We start from the raw sequence: 17,851 nt of genomic DNA, 5'->3' as shown, positions 1-17,851 counted from the left end.
TCCCTTCAAAATTGCAAGCGAAGTAGGTGCAAACAGCGACCCGTCGCGGTGTCCTTGCCTCTGATTGGGCGTTTGATGGGGGCGGGCGCGCGTTGCAGTGTGGGGGCTGTAGTCTGCAGGACAGCGCGGTACAGGCGCTGCCGGGCGGCAGGGGACTACAACTCCCAGCGGGCAGTGCGCGCGGCGGCCCGGGCCCAGCGGCGGGGGGGAGGAGGAGCGGGCGAAAAGGAGGAGCGGAGAGAAAAAGAATTCCTTCCCTGGACGCTCGTCAAGATGGCGGCTTGGGGAAGGAGGCGCGGTGTCACAGGGACCAGGGAAAGGTCAGTGTCCGCGCCAATCTCAAGCCTCTTTATTTTGAGGGGGAGATGGGGGGGGGGAAAAAAACATGACGAGGGCCGAAGGCCTGGGCGCCTTGTTTTTGTTGGAGGGAAGGGGGAGCGAGCGATGGCGGCCCGTGGTGTTGAGTCGAGGAGGGTGAGGGTGAAGTTGCACATTTACCGGCCTACCCCAGGCAAGGCAGAGGGAGGAGGAGGAGGAGAGGGCCGTGATTTTTGTAAAGGTTGAAAGCGAGCACCCTCCTGATCAAAACGGAAGCTCTTCATTCTCCGCTTTTCTCCAAGCTTACAAACTCGCCATTGGGAGCCATTTGAAGGGACTTAGTTTTACCAGGATGTGGGTGTTGGGGCTGTGTGTGTGGGTGTGAGATAAAGATTTGCATTTATGTAGCACCTTTCACCACCTCAGGACGCCCTCCTCCTCCCCTCCCCTTCCCCCCAGCGCTTTACAGGCCAATGAAGTACTTTGTCAAGTGAAGTTGCTGCTGTAATGTGGAGGGGGAAATCACACTTCAAATCACCCTCCTCCCCACCCCCCCTTGGCGGCCTAGTGCCTAGATTGTCCACCAAAAAGTGGGTCTCAGTGGGATTGCTCTTTGAAAGATGGGCCGAAGGGCCTCCTTTCTGTGCTGCACTGTTCTCTGACTCCATGAATCGATCAGACGGGCTGAGTGGGAGCTGCTGCACCGTTTGGCCCTCCAGTTTTGGGGCAAAGCACTTCTGTCCTTGTGGCTCAGACAAGAGAAAAGGGGCACAATTGTTAAGACAACGAGACTTAAAAGGGGTCTTGGCCTCTTCCGGGTAAGGAATTGATCCGAAGTAGAATGGACCAATGTGGTGTGTCTATTTATATTTCAAGAGGGTGATGTGTAGGTAAACCTCCTATCGGTGAGTTATAAATAGGTGCAGTATCACATATTTACTATAGGTTCTATTTATACCATAGGAATGTAAATTAGTGGGGTTTTTTATTGTTAAAAGGATATCTTGCCACCTGTATCAATTGTAAAATGAATCCATTACTACAAAAGGAACTTTTTCCTTTTGTGTGTATTTCAATTTAGTCTGCAAGAATTGGTGAGATTGGTAGTGTCAGTTTGAGCTCAAAGGTTCAACGGCTCAAAGTAAGCACATCCAGTCGGTGATGAAGCAGCCTCCAGTTAATTTCATTTCCCTGCAAGATCAGGCTCAGTCAAGCCTTCAAACCAGGTGCCTAAATGTCATCAGTACTCTTATGTTTCAAAACACACAAAAGCAAATCGAACAAAACATAGATTGGACCCACACACACACCTGATTTTTTTTTAAATGACATCTTTGGTGCGATGCTGGCTTTAAAAGTATTCCTCTTTTAAACACTAAAGGCAGTTCTGTGCTGTTGCATGAAAACTACCGACCACTGTTGAGTATTAACAATATTAGAGGTGTTGTAAATTGCAATTTCCTAAAACGCAATATTTATAAATCTTGAGATTTTAGATCTTGACATAATTCAGCCACATTTAGAAATTATTTGTTCAGTAGCATTTCTCTCATCTCTTCATATTTGACATCTAATTTATTTAATGAAATTAAATTAGTTTAAAAAAAAATTGAAAGTTCATGACCATAAAAGAAATTAATGGAATAAATCTGCAGAAGTTGCTGAGTATTTTGACAACAAGAATGTCCTTCAATTTTCACTGGCAATGTTTCAATCATTTTCTTGCCTCAACCTAATTTAAAAATGAAAAGTGGAAATAAAATTCTAGGAATTTTCTTTAATTAAAAAAAGAACTTTTAAACAACAAAAAATGGTGTCCCATAGATATCCTGTAAGGAGAATGACAAATTATAATCCTACTGTCTTAACACGATATTAGAAAAGAAAGAAAGATTTGCATTTATATAGCACCTTTCGTGAAGTCAGGATGTCCAAAAGTGTTTCGCAGCCAATGAAATATTTTTTGAAGTGCAGTCACTGTTCTAATGTAGGAAACGCGGCAGCCAATAATGACCAGATAATCTGTTTTGTTAGTGATGTTGATTGAGGGATAAATATATTGGCCAGGACACCGGGGAGAACTCCCCTGCTCTTCTTCGAAATAGTGCCATGCAATCTTTTATGTCCAGTTGTGGGGGCAGTCATCTCATCCAGAAAGAATGCTAACATTCACACTCGAAGTGCTGTGTTAAAATTATTTTGGTGAATAAGCACACTAACCGGTTTCCATACTATGGAGCATAAGCAACCTGAAATGCAAGCGACTATAACTTCTATTTGCACCGATATTTCTTACTCGCTGGATTTCTCCATTTGAATTTGGTGACGCTGGAGATTGGAAAAGGGCTATTTTTGTGCTATAATCTCATTGGTGGATAATTCCTAAACCAGGACATCCAGACTTTACTGTGAACAGCTTGAGATATAAACAAATCAATGGGAATGTTGATGTTAAATTTTAGACCTGGCCCACAAGCCTCCATTGTATGCTCCTAAGTAGCTTATAAAGACAGTCCCATGCTCTAGGGCTTCATGCCCTGCGGAAGATATCAGGACTGATATTAAATTGGTAGAACAGTGTACCGTCTCTTAAGTTGTGCTGCATACTATCACTGTGGAGTGGACAGTAAAATACTCAGTATTCGCTGGTTCATGTTTTGTAATAGCTAGCGCCGACATAGTGGCTGAATGGCCTCGTTCTGTACAACCCACAGTGATGCACAGTCAGCAGTAGAGCTTGGACCAATCAACTGTGGTTCCCTTCTTTGCGCTAGCTTGCATCTTCTGGGCTCTTGCCATGGTTAATTAACTTCCTAATCAGTGTGTAATGGATCCTGGGTTTGCTGGCCCCCTCTTTTCACCCCCACACTTTCACCCCCCCGGCCCCCGTGGTATTGCAGTCACTGCTTTCTGTTCCAGGGTCTTTTGTACTTCAGTTTAACTTAAATGTTAAATCTTAATACCTTCTTAAATTAAAATTATTTCTTAAGCTGGAGCTGCTTGTTTTGGTAAATACTGTTGTTTTTCAACAGGGTACATTGTACGGTCATGCACCTATAACTTGGCATTCACATGTGTGTGGCAGTTTAAGTTTGGCAAGCAGCATGTTTGCCAAGTCATTCAGTGTTGACGTGCAGTGGATATGATAGTGTTCTGCTTATCACCGCATTGCTGCCCGACGTAAATTTAAGCATTTCACAGTGAATTACTCTATATGTCCATGTATCAATTGTGCTGCAGCTCATCATGGCAGAATGACATGTCCTGAAAAATACTAGGCAACACATGTGCTGAGCTTGTTTATGTCCCATTCTTTCTAGTTTCTTAAATTGCTGCAGTCTGCGTTATACTACATTTTTAGTTTACAGGTTGGACCTCTGTGGTCTGGCATCCTCGGGACCTGACCGGTGCCGAAATCGGGAATTTGCCGAGCCATGGGAGGTCACGCCTAGCCTAGGCATACCGGTATCTGTAGACAGCGCCCAGGCTCCTGAACGCCTCCGCCACTTCTGGCTGCGAAATTCGGGCCTCGCTCCTTCTCGGTGTAGAAATCGCCCAGCCACATTTATTAATTAATGCGTGGTTTAGTCCTCTTTTTTTTTATATAACCCCTCCCCTCGGGCCCAGCTTCGGCACCTCAGTCAGCCACCTGCCCTTTCGTTACCCGGCCCAGTTACTTCACTGAACACTGAGAACGAGGAAGCGCGGTAAACTAGGACGCCGCCCAAGCAAAGCGGCATAATGCCGAACCACGGATGTTTCCAGACCAGAGAGGTCCATCTCTGTATTTAGAAAAGAAAATGTTCTTTACCTGGAATTCCCATTAAATGTGGAGAGTACAAAATAGCTCATGCGAAGAACTTGAGAGCATAACCCTTTGAAAGCTTGCTGTTGCTACCCTATGTAGTGCACCTAAACAGCTTGAACTGCTGCAGTTATTATTTGTTGTGAAGGACCTCTTCCTTCAACTGACAGCAACGCCACCTTGGCTTTTAAAGTTGACCTATCCTATATATCTAAACACCTAGTAATTTTATATTTATTGCAAAGACTTCAGTGTACCAATTGTTAGTCTAAAAACATTTTTGCCCTTTGATCAACATTTTTTTTTATTCATTCACCAGATGTGGGCGTCATGGCAAGGCCAGCATTTATTGCCCAATCCTAATTACCCTTGAGAAGGTGGTGGTGAGTCACTGAAGTGTGTGGTGACGGTACTCCCACAGTGCTGTTAGGGAGGGAGTTCCAGGATTTTGACCCAGCAATAATGAAGGAATGGCAAAATATTTCCAAGTCAGAATGGCGCGTGACTTGGAGGGGAACTTGCAGGTGATGGTGCTCCCATGCGCCTGCTGCCCTTGTCCTTCTAGGTGGTAGAGGTCGCGTGTTTGGGAGGTGCTGCCGAAGAAGCCTTGGCGAGTTGCTGCAGTGCATTTTGTAGATGGTACACACTGCAGGCGCCGGCATGAATGTTTAAGGTGGTTGTTGAGGTGCCATAATTCTAAGTACGTTCAGGCTGCGGCATTAACTAACTTGAGCATTTTTTGGTCAATTAACTTTTCCCACTGAAGATACGATGCTTGCACCTTTCTTGGAAATATGTAATGTTACAAGACGTGGTGCTTGTACAATAAGAGTTGCAGAAAGTTTACTGATTGAACTCAGTCTGCCGTGGAAATGTGAGCAGTAGCAGTTGGATGTTGAGGTAAAATTTGTCATCCTCATCATAGGCAGTCCCTCGAATCGAGGATGACTTGCTCCCACGTAAAGAAGTTCACAGGTGTTTCAATGATGGACCTAAAATTCCAGGTCCGAATTAAATCTTGAAGGGTGGAAGATGCCTGTGCTTGGATTTTTTTAACATGTGGTGACCGTTGCTCACCAGCCACCACACGGGCTTGACAGAGCTAGGTCTTGGTCCAGTAACAAGGATTAACCAAGACTACCGGGCACCAGCTCTGCTGGACAGACCTAATGCGCACGCATATCTCCGTGTGGGCTGGCCCGAGCTGCCCCTGGGCCCTCGCCTCTCCTGGGCCCCGAGCTCACACCTCTCCTGGGCCCCGATCACGTCCCTCTACAATCTCTCGCCGCTCCTTCGCCTCGACCTCGCCGCTCCTTCAGTACCTGCCCATGTTCCAATCACCAACCTGGACCTTGATGACGTCCCTTTTCACTGCCGTTGCTCTCCTGCTCCAGCAAGTGCTGCTCCCTGGAGTGGTACTCGCCACGCTGTTCCTTCCGCTCCCCGGCCTGCTCCGATGGTGCTCGCAGGCCGGGGGCTGCACAGAGGAAGTAAAATTTGTAACTACTTGTCATATGATAAAGCGTTCAAAAATAGTTGTCAGACTCCAGCATACATGGTTTAGTTCTATATTTCTTTCAGCAAGTTTTTGCAATCTTATCCTAAATCTGAAGCCATCTTCACCAAATGTAATGAGACAAGTTGTGACTGAGGTATTCACCTCTAAATCTACTTGTGCTACACAACATTCCCTGTTCTTGATTAACCTGTTGGGCCAGCAGTAGGATGTCTTTAATTTGCCCTACTCTGACTCCTTTTATTTTGAGCCTTTATTTTTCATTTTGTGCAATGGCTAAATGGTCGATCTCAGTTTCTATGTTAAATGTGGGGTGTCAGCTTTGTATTTTCCAATAACTGTTTTCTATATGAGAAAGCTTGGTGAAGGCCAGTGATCCACTTTGCAAGTAGTGATTAGGGTTATATTGTTTTGTGAGGGAGGTGAGCATTTCTTTTTTGTTTGAGGCCACAGGAGTGAATGGCCCCAAGTTTCCACACGATAAAAAACCGTTTTTCGCGCCGGAAAAAAAACGCGCGATTTTGGAGCGCCCTGCAACTCCATGTCTGCTTGGTGCGGCGCCCAGGGGGGCGGAGCCTACCACTCGCGCCGATTTTGTAAGTGGGAGGGGGCGGGTACCATTTAAATTAGTTTTTTTTCCTGCTGGCAACCCTGCGCGTGCGCGTTGGTGCGTTCGCGCACGCGCAGTGTGAAGGAAACATTGGCACTCGGCCATTTTTGTAGTTCTTTGTAGCTGTTTAATTTTTGAACATTTTTTAATAAAAGCACATTGCCATCAGCACTGAGGCTTCTTGCAGCAGTGAGAAGGCTGCAGGAAGCCTCAGAAAGTTGAGGCAGTCGTTTCCCGACGGCCTTCCTCCCCCCCCCGCCGCCGCCGTCAGGAAATGGCTGCTGAACTTGTGAGGCTTCCTGCAGCCTTCTCACTGTCTCCTTCCCCCACCCGCCGTCGGGAACGGCTTCCTCCTCCTCCCCCCACCCCCCCCCCCCCCAGCTGGAATGAACGGCTGCCTCCTTCCCCCCCCCCCCCCCCCGCGGGAACGAACGGCTGCCTCAACTTGTGAGGCTTCCTGCAGCATTCTCCCTGACTGAAGCACTTTCACACAGGTAGGAAGATGGTTTATTTAATCTTTTCTTTGCCTATAAATTTTTATTCAGGTTGGATTTATTTGTATAATATTTGTATAAGTATAAATAAGGATTTATTATAGAATTTAATGACTTCCCTTACCGCCCCCCCCCCCCCACCTCGTTCTGGACGCCTAATTTGTAACCTGCGCCTGATTTTTTTAATGTGTAGACAAGGTTTTTTCAGTTCGACAAAAATCTTCACTTGCTCCATTCTAAGTTAGTTTGGAGTACGTTTTCACTGTGGAAACTTTGAAATCAGGCGTCAGTGGCCGGACACGCCCCCTTTTGAAGAAAAAATTCTGTTCCAAAGTGAAACTGTTCTAACTGACTAGAACTGCAGAAAAAAAAATGTGGAGAATTGCAATTTCTAAGATAGTCCGTTCTCCACCAGCTGCTCCTAAAAATCAGGCGCAAATCATGTGGAAACTTGGGCCCTTGATGTGACAAAAATTGGATGAAGAAATGAAAGATGGGGGAGGTAAGAACAGATAAATTTCATGAACATTTAAGGGGACACATGTGGAGTGTGAGGGAGAGAAAGTTTAAGAAAAGGGGGTTTGGAAACACCTAAAGACTGGCAGCTCCCCTGAAGAGCTTGGCAATGTCTGATATAGCAGTGGTGGTACCCCAGGTCATCTGTGCTCTTGGTCTGGAGCTTGCCACTTGAATCACAGCTCCTATTGATTCTGTGGCATTGCAACGGCTGTATCCCAAATACATTTTAAAATTGCATAGGAACAGTTTGTCTACAAATATATTTGCGCGTTAACTACAATCTAGCAGATGCGTACAGTGTTGCTCTTTGTTTTGGTCAGCCAGATATCTGATTTACAGAAACCCTTCACTATCTTTAAGTCTCCAAAGCTGCTGAGACATCCATACTAATAGCTTGTCCAGTACGGAGGACATACTTACTCTCTGAGATGCACCTCACTTCCCCAAGTCTAGAGCGTTTAAGTATAGGTTGTGTAAGAAATCTTTAAATCCAAAGAAACTGCAAGTTCTAAAAGAGATTCAACAAAGGTAGGTATGCCAACTCAGCAGATGAGATCCGGCTGATGACTCAGGAGAAATTCCAGCCACATCAGATAAGAGCTACACAGAGGACTAAGGTCGCTACAAGGTCAGGACTCGGAAAAACAGGCCTCCCAGTCGACATGACTAAACTGATAAGGGGGGCAGCGAGTTACTGTAGGATAAGCAAAATGTCTGTCGAAGAACAACAATGATGTTTAGAACAGAGAAAGGGAAATAGCTGACTTTGGGAGCGGGCTGTCAGAGGGACTCACTCCCCAGTAATTTGACCATGGAATGGGTAAAAATGATTGACACCAGTTATCCACCAGCCCATCGAAATAAGGTATATAAACAAGTGACCGAGAGAGAGAGAAATAGGCAGTTAGGGGAAGGGTTTCGCCTGTGTGGATATATGCTGGCTATGGCCCAACACCTTGGTCAAGCTCGACCTCTGGGGTGGATCAATGTTGATTTCGGCCTAATAACCTCCAGCAGCTCGGGGAGCGACCAAACAGTAGGGACCACTGCCACGGGCTGCGGGGATCCACCCAATCTGAGACCACCATTCTGCCTTTCTGTCCATCCGTTTGTTCCGTTCTGGGTCGTAGATCGCTCTCATCTGTCACGGGTTGTATGTCTACTATATCTGTTTTAATCGCGTGTTGTATCTGGTTATGGTTAAAACTGTCGCTCTTTTAATAAAATGCCTTACAACTCCTAGGATCCTTTGGGTAATGTGTGTGTGACCTGTGATACAAATCCTACAGTTGCCAGAATCTAAGCTTAGGGTGGGGGCAAGTATGGAAACTGTTGGCTCAATCACCAGCAGTGCTGTCGAGTACTGCAGACCCACCTGAAGCGGACATTGGATTACTATGTTTGTCACCGAGGATTGACTAGGTTTGGGTCTTTCCTAGATAGATGATAGTTACTAGAGGCTGCTCACTCATGACATGTGAGCAGCAGAACTGGTAAAATGGCTGCATTGCCACCATCATTGCTGACTACTGCATGAATGCACACTGTACCCCACTGAATGGTGTACCACTAGTTAAAGGTGCAGAACTTTAGCAGCAACTGCTTGCCATCACCAAGACCGTGTACTTCCACCTCTGTCACATCATCTGACTCTGCCCCTGTCTCATCTCATCTGCTGAAACACTCATCCATGCCTTTGTTACCTCTAGACTTGACTATTCCAAAGCACTCCTGGCCAGCATTCCATCTTCCACCCTCCATAAACTTAAGCTCATCCAAAACTCTGCCTGTATCCTAACTCGCACCAAGTCCCGTTCACCCATCACCCCTGTTCTCGCTGACCTACATTGGCTCCCGGATAAACAACTCCTCGATTTTAAAATTCTCATCCTTGTTTTCAAATCCATTCATTGCCTCGTCCCTCCCTATCTCTAACGACCTACAACTCTCTGACCGGAACCAATGTCCAAGGGGGAGTGTTTGCTAGTGCTGTTGGAGGAGTTAAACTAATATGGCAGGGGGAGGGGAACCTATGCAGAGAGACAGAGGGAAATAAAATGGAGGCAGAAGCAAAGGATAGAAAGGAGAATAGTAAAAGTGGAGGGCAGAGAAACCCAAGGCAAAAACCAAAAAGGGCCACATTACACCAAAATTCTAAAAGGGTAAAGTGTGTTAAAAAGGCAAGCCTGAAGGCTCTGTGCCTCAATGTGAGGAGTATTTAGAATAAGGTGGACGAATTAACTGCGCAGATAGCAGTTAACGGATATGATGTAATTGGCATCACGGAGACATGGCTCCAGGGTGACCCAAGGCTGAGAACTCAACATCCAGGGGTATTCAACATTTAGGAAGGAGAGATAGAAAGGAAAAGGAGGCGGGGTGGCGTTGCTGGTTAAAGAGGAAATGAATGCAATAGTAAGGAGGGACATTACCTTGGATGATGTGGAATCGGTATGGGTGAAGCTGCAGAATACCAAAGGGCAGAAAACGTTAGTGGGAGTTGTGTACAGACCACCAAGCAGTAATAGTGAGGTTGGGGATAGCATCAAACAAGAAATAATGGAAGTGTGCAATAAAGGTACAGCAGTTATGGGCGACTTTAATCTACATATTGATTGGGCTAACCAAACTGGTAGCAATGCGGTGGAGGAGAATTTCCTGGAATGTATTAGGGATAGTTTTCTACACCAATATGTCGAGGAATCAACTGGAGAGCTGGCTATCCTAGACTGGGTGATGTGTAATGAGAAGGGACTAATTGGCAATGTTGTTGGGCGAGGCCCCTTGGGGAAGAGTGACCATAATATGGCAGAATTCTTTATTAAGATGGAAAGTCAGCATGGATTTATGAAAGGGAAATCATGCTTGACGAATCTTCTGGAATTTTTTGAGGCTGTAACTAGCAGAGTGGACAAGGGAGAACTGGTGGATATGGTGTATTTGGACTTTCAAAAGGCTTTTGACAAGGCCCCACACAAGAGATTGGTGTGCAAAATCAAAGCACATGGTATTGGGGCTAATGTACTGACGTGGGTAGAGAACTGGTTGGCCGACAGGAAGCAGAGAGTCGGGATAAACGGGTCCTTTCGGAATGGCAGGTGGTGACTAATGGAATGCCGCAGGGCTCAGTGCTGGGACCCCAGCTCTTTACAATATACATCAATGATTTGGATAAAGGAATTGAGTGTAATATCTCCAAGTTTGCAGATGACACTAAACTGGGTGGCGGTGTGAGCTGTGAGGAGGACGCTAAGAGGCTGCAGGATGACTTGGACAGGTTAGGTGAGTGGGCAAATGCATGGCAGATGCAGTATAATGTGAATAAATGTGAGGTTATTCACTTTGGGGGCAAAAACACACATTCTCTGAATGGCGGCAGATTAGGAAAAGGGGAGGTGCAACGAGACCTGGGTGTCATGGTTCATCAGTCATTGAAAGTTGGCATGCAGGTACAGCAGGCGGTGAAGAAGGCAAATGGTATGTTGGCCTTCATAGCTAGGGGATTTGAGTATAGGAGCAGGGAGGTCTTACTGCAGTTGTACAGGGCCTTGGTGAGACCTCACCTGTATATTGTGTTCAGTTTTGGTCTCCTAATCTGAGGAAGGACGTTCTTGCTATTGAGGGAGTGCAGCAAAGGTTCACCAGACTGATTCCTGGGATGGCTGGACTGACATATGAGGAGAGACTGGATCAACTGGGCCTTTATACACTGGAGTTTAGAAGGATGCGAGGGGATCTCATAGAAACGTATGAGATTCTGCTGGGCTGGACAGGTTAGATGCGGGAAGAATGTTCCTGATGTTGGGAAAGTCCAGAACCAGAGGACACAGTCTTAGGATAAGGGGTAGGCCATTTAGGACTGAGATGAGGAGAAACTTCTTCACTCAGAGAGTTGTTAACCTGTGGAATTCCCTGTGCAGAGAGTTGTTGATGCCAGTTCATTGGATATATTCAAGAGGGAGTTAGATATGGCCCTTACGGCTGAAGGGATCAAGGGGTATGGAGAGAAAGCAGGAAAGGAGTACTGAGGGAATGATCAGCCATGATCTTATTGAATGGTAGTGCAGGCTTGAAGGGCCGAATGGCCTACTCCTGCACCTATTTTCTATGTTTCTATGATATCAGCGCTCCTCCAATTCTGACCTCTTGCACAGTCCCGATTTTAATCGCGCCACCATTGGCGGACGTGCTTTCAGCTACCGAGACCCTCAGCTCTGCAATTCCCTCCTTGAACCTCTCCCAGTCTCTACCTCTCTTTTCTCCTTTAAGTCGCTCCTTAAAACCTACTTCACGTCTGTCTTAACATCTCCTTATCTGGCTCAGTGTCAAATTTTGTTTGATAACGCTCATGTGAAGCACCTTGGATTGGGATGTTTTAATACACTTAAATGCGCTATATAAATGAATTGTCTCTCTGCAGCCCTATCATTCTAGGCAGTGAGCCCAGTATATGAGCATGGGTTCTCTTATCCAACTGGACTTCCAGGTAACAACTTCCAGAATCTGTCATCCCAAGTCTTCTATGTGGTGGAAGGATCTATACAGGGCAGGTTGTGATGTACCAGCCCTCTTGATTATCTAGATGTCTAGTGCTGCATGCCATGCTGACTCATCACCAACTCGTTTGATCCAGGTGCTCATGTGGGGTGCTTTGGGAAAGAGCTATGCCTGCCAGTGAGCCTGACTGCCCTTGCCAGGTATTCAGTGCAGGCCAGAACCCGCCCTCAAATTCATCTTGCACAGCGTAGTGACGTCCAATCTTGGTGACGCCCAATCAATTCGCCCTCTTCAGTGCCGTTGCTTTCCTGCTCCAGCACGTGCTGCTCTCTAGAATGGTATGCCCACACGCTGCTCCTTCTGCTCCCCGGCCTGCTCCGGTGGTGCTCGCAGGCCGGGGGCCGCGCAGACTGCTGGGCCAGGCCGCCATGCTGCTCCTTCCGCCCCCCCCCCCCCCCCCCCCCTGCTCCGGTGGTGCTCACAGGCTGGGGCCTGATATAACTCAACAGTTGGGACATTGCTCAGATTTGAGAACGATAGGTTCATACAGTTTCTTGCACCCTTGTAGAAATCCAAGATTTGGCCATGTACTCCCATAACTTAACACTTCTTCACGAAAGTCGCAAGAGTCACTAGGTTGAAAGTCTTTTCGATAGAAGCAATGTACGTTTTCCCTGACCATTATGAGGTTCTTGGAAACTTCCCTGCACATTCCCCATGAGAGTGAAATCCAACCTGATCCTTTCTGATCACTCTGCAGACCTTTGAAGCAGCTGACATGTGTGCCCCGACCACCCAAAGAACTAGCTGAAGAGCCACTGATGCTGCCAAGAATTCCTTGATAGTTTTGGTTTCACTCATGGTTAGAAATTGCAACTGGACCACCTAGTGTATATCTGCGTCGGACAGAGCCTTATCACCTCAGAAAGGGCAGCTCCAAGGCCGGTTGTTGATTCCTGGCTCTGATCTCGAAGGCCTTCACCCTTCTCTCTATCTAGAGCCGATGTTGGGAATTTCACATAAACACAGTTAATGCCTGTTGCCCTACCATTATTGATGTGATGCAGTCCACTGCCTGCTCTCAAACTGTCCATTAAGGCAATCTTATCTACAAAGTACATCCCACCAGCTTGTACAATCCCTTTGCCAATGGATCCTTACTACAGTCTTCTGGGTGAGATGCTCGCCAGAGTTCGACAATGCCCTCATGGGTTTGCTGGGGAGCGCAATTGGTCGGTCATTGGCACTAGCCAAAGGATTCCTTTTCACCCCTGATTGATCAAATACTTTAGTTAACAGAATAACAGCGTAGGATTTTTTAACAAAATTGTGCAACTATACAGATGAACACAATCCATCTATTGGTCTCTCAATTGCTGCATCTTGACTTACCTTTGGTGCAGCCCTTGCATGCTCTATAGAGAAAATTTTAAAAGTCCTCTGTTTTCATCTAGCAGCTTCTTGTTGCCCAATGACAAAAGTGAGAGGAAATTGAGCAATGTTAAAATATAAGAGGACACTGCAAGAGCCCAGTTTCCCATAAGCTCTTGCAAATTTCACTGACCTAACTCTTAAAGTTGTTAAATTGCAAATTTATTGTGGAAAAACAAAAGACTTGCATTTATGCAACTAAAGCACCTAGTGTATATCTGCATCAAACAGAACCTTATCACCTGAGAAAGGTCAGCTCCAAGGCCAGTTGTTGATTCCTGGCTCTGATCGCAAAGGTTCTCATGACCACCAGATTTTCCAAAGCGCTTTACAGTCAATTAAGTACTTTTTGAAGTGTAGTCACTGTTGTAATGTAGGAATGTGGGTATTCTTGCTTTAAGTAGTTTATTTTGGGGGTCATTTGAACTCTGGTAATATCCTTTTGTTTCTGGGTCAAAGGGTTATCAGTTTGAGCCTCATAGCACAAGCTGAGCATATAATCTAGTGCACTACAGACTAGTGTTCCATTGTCAGAGGTACTTTGAGTGGAATATTACTTAAGAGCAACGTAGGCTCAGGAGAGATGTGAAGAAGTTTTTAAATGTGACATGATTTGGTGGAATTGGTAAGATATTCAAGATGGAAAATGAAAGGCATTCCTTCGTGTCCTATAAAGTACTTGGCCTATTGGTTAGATGTCACAGCTTAGAAAGGCATTCCTTGGGCATGTTGCTCTTCCTGATAATGTCTTTCCTCTCCGCAGTAATTTATGAACTGTAGAATGTTGAAAGTCCCGATTTTAAAAAAAAGCATTGTTTAGGATTTTGTCAGTGGGATAGGGTGTAGCGGCAGATGTAGGCAGTGTTGAAGTGAAAGAAAACTGCCTTGGTGACAGATCAAGTTTGATGGAGGAACCTGGGGTTGTGGACTTGCTACGGGGCCCTAATTCTGGGCTAAGCCCAAGATGGCAGCTGGGGAGATTCATGGGGTCACAGCCAGAGGCATGTCGGTGTCTGCAGGAGCAGAAGAGGATGGCTTCATTTTTCGGGGACGTTAAGCTGGAGGAAGTTCTGGCTCATCTGGGTCTTGATGTCAGATAGCCAAACACCACTGGCTTCTTGTGTTCCAAGGAACCAGCTAAGATTAAAAACATTTTTTTTGGAGCCCATTCTAACTTTTTCTCCTTCACTGTCCTGCACCTTAGATTGTCTCCTCCACTAACGCATTCTCTCCCAGGACCTCAAAACTGTGGAGCTGCTGCTTTGCCTGCATCTTTCCTTCCTGCTCCAGGCTTTGAAACCCCACTAGTGTTGATTTGATCTGCACAAATGAAAATCCTGTAATTATTTGCACAAGCAGGGATGAGAGAATATTTGAAATGTCAGATATATTTGTAGATAGATGGTGATAATCATTTAAAACTTGTTTTTATCAACTTTATTTTTGAATCGAAGTGTGAGTATATTCATAACGTGTCATGTGTATCTTGTTTTTTCATGGAAGTTTCAATATCTAATTCTGTCCAAGTATTCCATCTTGTGGTGGGGAATCTACAATGGCAGTTTTATTATACACTGTGGTCTTTGATAATCTGCGCTCCTCTAGTTCTGGCCCCTTGAGCATCCCTGATTTTAATCACTCCACCATTGGTGGCCGTGCCTTCAGCTGCCTAGGCCCCAAGCTCTGGAATTCCCTCCCTAAACCTCTCTACCTCTTTTTCCTCTGTTAAGATGCTCCTTAAAACCTACCTCTTTGTCCAAGCTTTTGGCCTAATATCTCCTTATGTGGCTCGGTGTCAAATTTTGTTTGCTAACACTCCTGTGACGTGCCTTAGGAAACTTACTACGTTAAGTTGTTGATGGTTGCTACTAATGGTATTGCTGGGATATAACTGCAGTCCAGATGATTTCAGTTAACATTTTATCGAGGAAAAGTTTGACTTCACAACACCGACAATGTAAGTGCAAGATGTTAATTCTCATGGTGGTTGTGATTCTGCACTAGTAATTCTCTGAGCTCCATATCTACTTAGTTCTCCTCTGAGTAAGAAAGACTTGCATTTATATAGTGACTTTCGAAACCTTGGGACGTCCCAAAGCGCTTTACAGTCAATCAGGTACTTTTGAAGTGTAGTTATAATGCAAGAAAAGCGGCAGCCAATTTGCACACAGCAAGCTCCTATGCACAGTAAGCTCCCACAAACAGCAATGACCAGATCATATTAATCATTGTCTTTTAAGTTTTTTGATTACGATAGGTTATAAATAACTAGCTTTAAAAAAAAAATCTGTGACATGAACTGAAATTGCTGCAACGAATGCATCCTATTTTGCTGTCCTCTTTAGGCTGATGGCCCCCAAGAGTTGCCATGGATGCCCAAGATTGTTAGAGATTCTCTTGTCTCCACCATTTCCCATCTTACATGTTTCTGTTGCCTTTCCTTTTATCCTGTGCAGGGGGCCACTGAATTCAACAGACTGCTATATTGTCCGGGAAATCTACAACGGGGAGAACGCACAAGAGCAATTCGAATATGAGCTGGAGCAGGCCCTGGAGACCCAATACAAGTATATTATTATCGAGCCAACTCGCATTGGGGACGAGACGGCACGCTGGATCACAGTCGGGAATTGCTTGCACAAATCATCAGTCATCGCGGGGTCGGTCTGCCTGTTGACCCCATTGGCACTGGCCCCGGAGTATACCCGTTACGTAACCCTGCCTATCGGGGCCATCAGTGTGGCCTGCGCTGCTCTCTACGGCATTTCGTGGCAATTCGACCCCTGCTGCAAGTACCAAGTGGAGTATGACACGTGCAAACTCTCCCGGTTACCCCTGAACACACTCACCTCGTCTACGCCCGTGGTTCTGGTTAGAAAAGATGACATTCACAGGAAAAGACTCCACAACACAATAGCATTGGCAGCCTTGATGTACTGCGTTAAGAAAATCTGCGAGATCTGTGCAGTATGATTGGGACGAACGGAGCAGTTGCATCCACCTAATAGTACCGTTGCATACGACAAGTTGTGGTCAGTGGAGACTGCAGGAACAAGGTCTCGAATAGATTTTCAGAAGTATCTCCCCTTGTGCACTGAGGTTTCCAGTCCACGTACTAGTCCTTGCCCATCCCCATGATCCTGATCCTCTAAAAGACCACAGTATACACCTGACCTTTGCATAAGAAATTCAATATATGCAGAGCTACTGAGATGTTTCAGGTGATGAGCAGGCAAAAATGACCCTCAATTATTTTCATATTCTGCACATTTCCAACAAAAAATAGGCATTATTTGGCTTGCATGGAGTTATTTGAGCTGTAATCATAACATTTTACAGCACAGAATTCCCACCAGCGTCCAGAGTATATGTTCAGAGTTGAATGTGTGTATATCTTCAAAATTTCAGTGGCTTTTGGTAGGTCTTCCCAACAGATCTTGCTGCGATTCAGAAACATTGCACATGAAATGTAAAATGTGATTTTCAAATTTATCTCCTGTGCTAGGCTGGAGCACTCGAGGTGAATTCATTTAACCTGACTTTGTTATTACTTCAATAGTGAAACTGCAGCAAATCAGTTTCCAATTGAAATTGTCACATTAAAGGCAATAGAATGAAATGCATTTGCAAGCCAGATAATGACTTAGCGTGTCTGAATTTAATGTGCGTTAACTCTTGTCATTTGGCTCTTTTTTCTTTAAAACTACAGATCACTGCGATGTAGTCAGGAGTGCTGAGGTTTAAAAGGTCAGTGAGAAAGGTGCAGCACCCAAATGCTCATCAATGGGATTTTAATTTTATCAGTAACATCGGTTCATCCACAGTGGTTTTTTAAAAATATAATGGTCTCTGCTTTCTTCATGAACAAAAAACCAAGCTCCGTTGCGGCCACTTTCCCTCACTTCTGTTGTAGTAACTGTGCACCGAGTTATGTTGGAGTTAGAATCTGTTGAAGCAATGCTGCGATACAGTGTCCCTCTTCGCTCAAGTTCCAAACCAGATCCGAGACAGCTTTGAAATTAGAATTCGGCCAATAGTATACATTGTCTGGTTCTAGTTTCCCTGCAAATAAGCTATTGCTGTAACGTGCAGACCTTCTTTTTTTATTATTATTATTTGGCAATAAAAAGGGAACATTTTGGACGCTGTCACAATTTCACCAAGATGCCTAATCTTGACTTTGGTGACCTTTCCAGCCTGGCTCAGTATTTACTGCATGTTTGACGATTTTGTTTTCATCCCTCATGGTAACATTACATGGGAAGCAACATAAAGTTCTGAAATTGTAACATGGAGGATTGGCAGAGCCCCCAGATTGTGGGTTCAGGTTGTACTAATACTTTAGGATTACAATGCAACGTAAACAAGCTTGCATTTCTTTTCCTTGGCTTGCATTGTGGGAATGGTATTTATACGATGCAGTGATGAACTTTGTGTGTACGGCGGGGCAAAGGCGCGTGTCTGATCAAACATGGCACACTTCAGGCACAAAGATTGTTGGACACGTTATGCAAATTATATTTTAAGAAAAAGTAATTTTTTTGAAAACTTTATAGATACATGTAACTTGGACATTCTTAGACAATCCAATAAAGAATGAGAAGAAATGGTGCTGGAACTGCGAAATTATGTTAAAGTGACTTGGTTAACATTCGCCTCCA

General features: G+C 45.2%; 1 protein-coding gene across 1 annotated transcript; it reads left to right on the top strand.

The window, feature by feature from the left end:
* The first annotated feature begins 201 nt into the window (after positions 1-201).
* tmem11 (transmembrane protein 11) lies at positions 202-17,797 on the top strand. The gene is made up of 2 exons (XM_070901298.1): positions 202-320; positions 15,647-17,797. The coding sequence occupies exons 1-2, from the start codon at positions 274-276 to the stop codon at positions 16,161-16,163; spliced, it is 564 nt and encodes a 187-aa protein (XP_070757399.1). The 5' UTR covers positions 202-273; the 3' UTR covers positions 16,164-17,797.
* Positions 17,798-17,851: the final 54 nt, after the last annotated feature.

This window comes from Pristiophorus japonicus, chromosome 15 (genome assembly GCF_044704955.1).
Source record: "Pristiophorus japonicus isolate sPriJap1 chromosome 15, sPriJap1.hap1, whole genome shotgun sequence".
Lineage (NCBI taxonomy): Eukaryota > Metazoa > Chordata > Chondrichthyes > Pristiophoridae > Pristiophorus > Pristiophorus japonicus.
This window is presented reverse-complemented; position numbering and strand designations above follow the sequence as displayed.

What these genes read in the sequence shown, in the direction of transcription:
- tmem11 (XM_070901298.1), top strand. Translation starts at nt 274, where the DNA reads ATGGCGGCTTGGGGAAGGAGGCGCGGTGTCACAGGGACCAGGGAAAG. An exon ending in GTCACAGGGACCAGGGAAAG is followed by an intron (nt 321 to 15,646) that starts GTCAGTGTCCGC and finishes TATCCTGTGCAG; the next exon opens with GGGGCCACTGAATTCAACAG.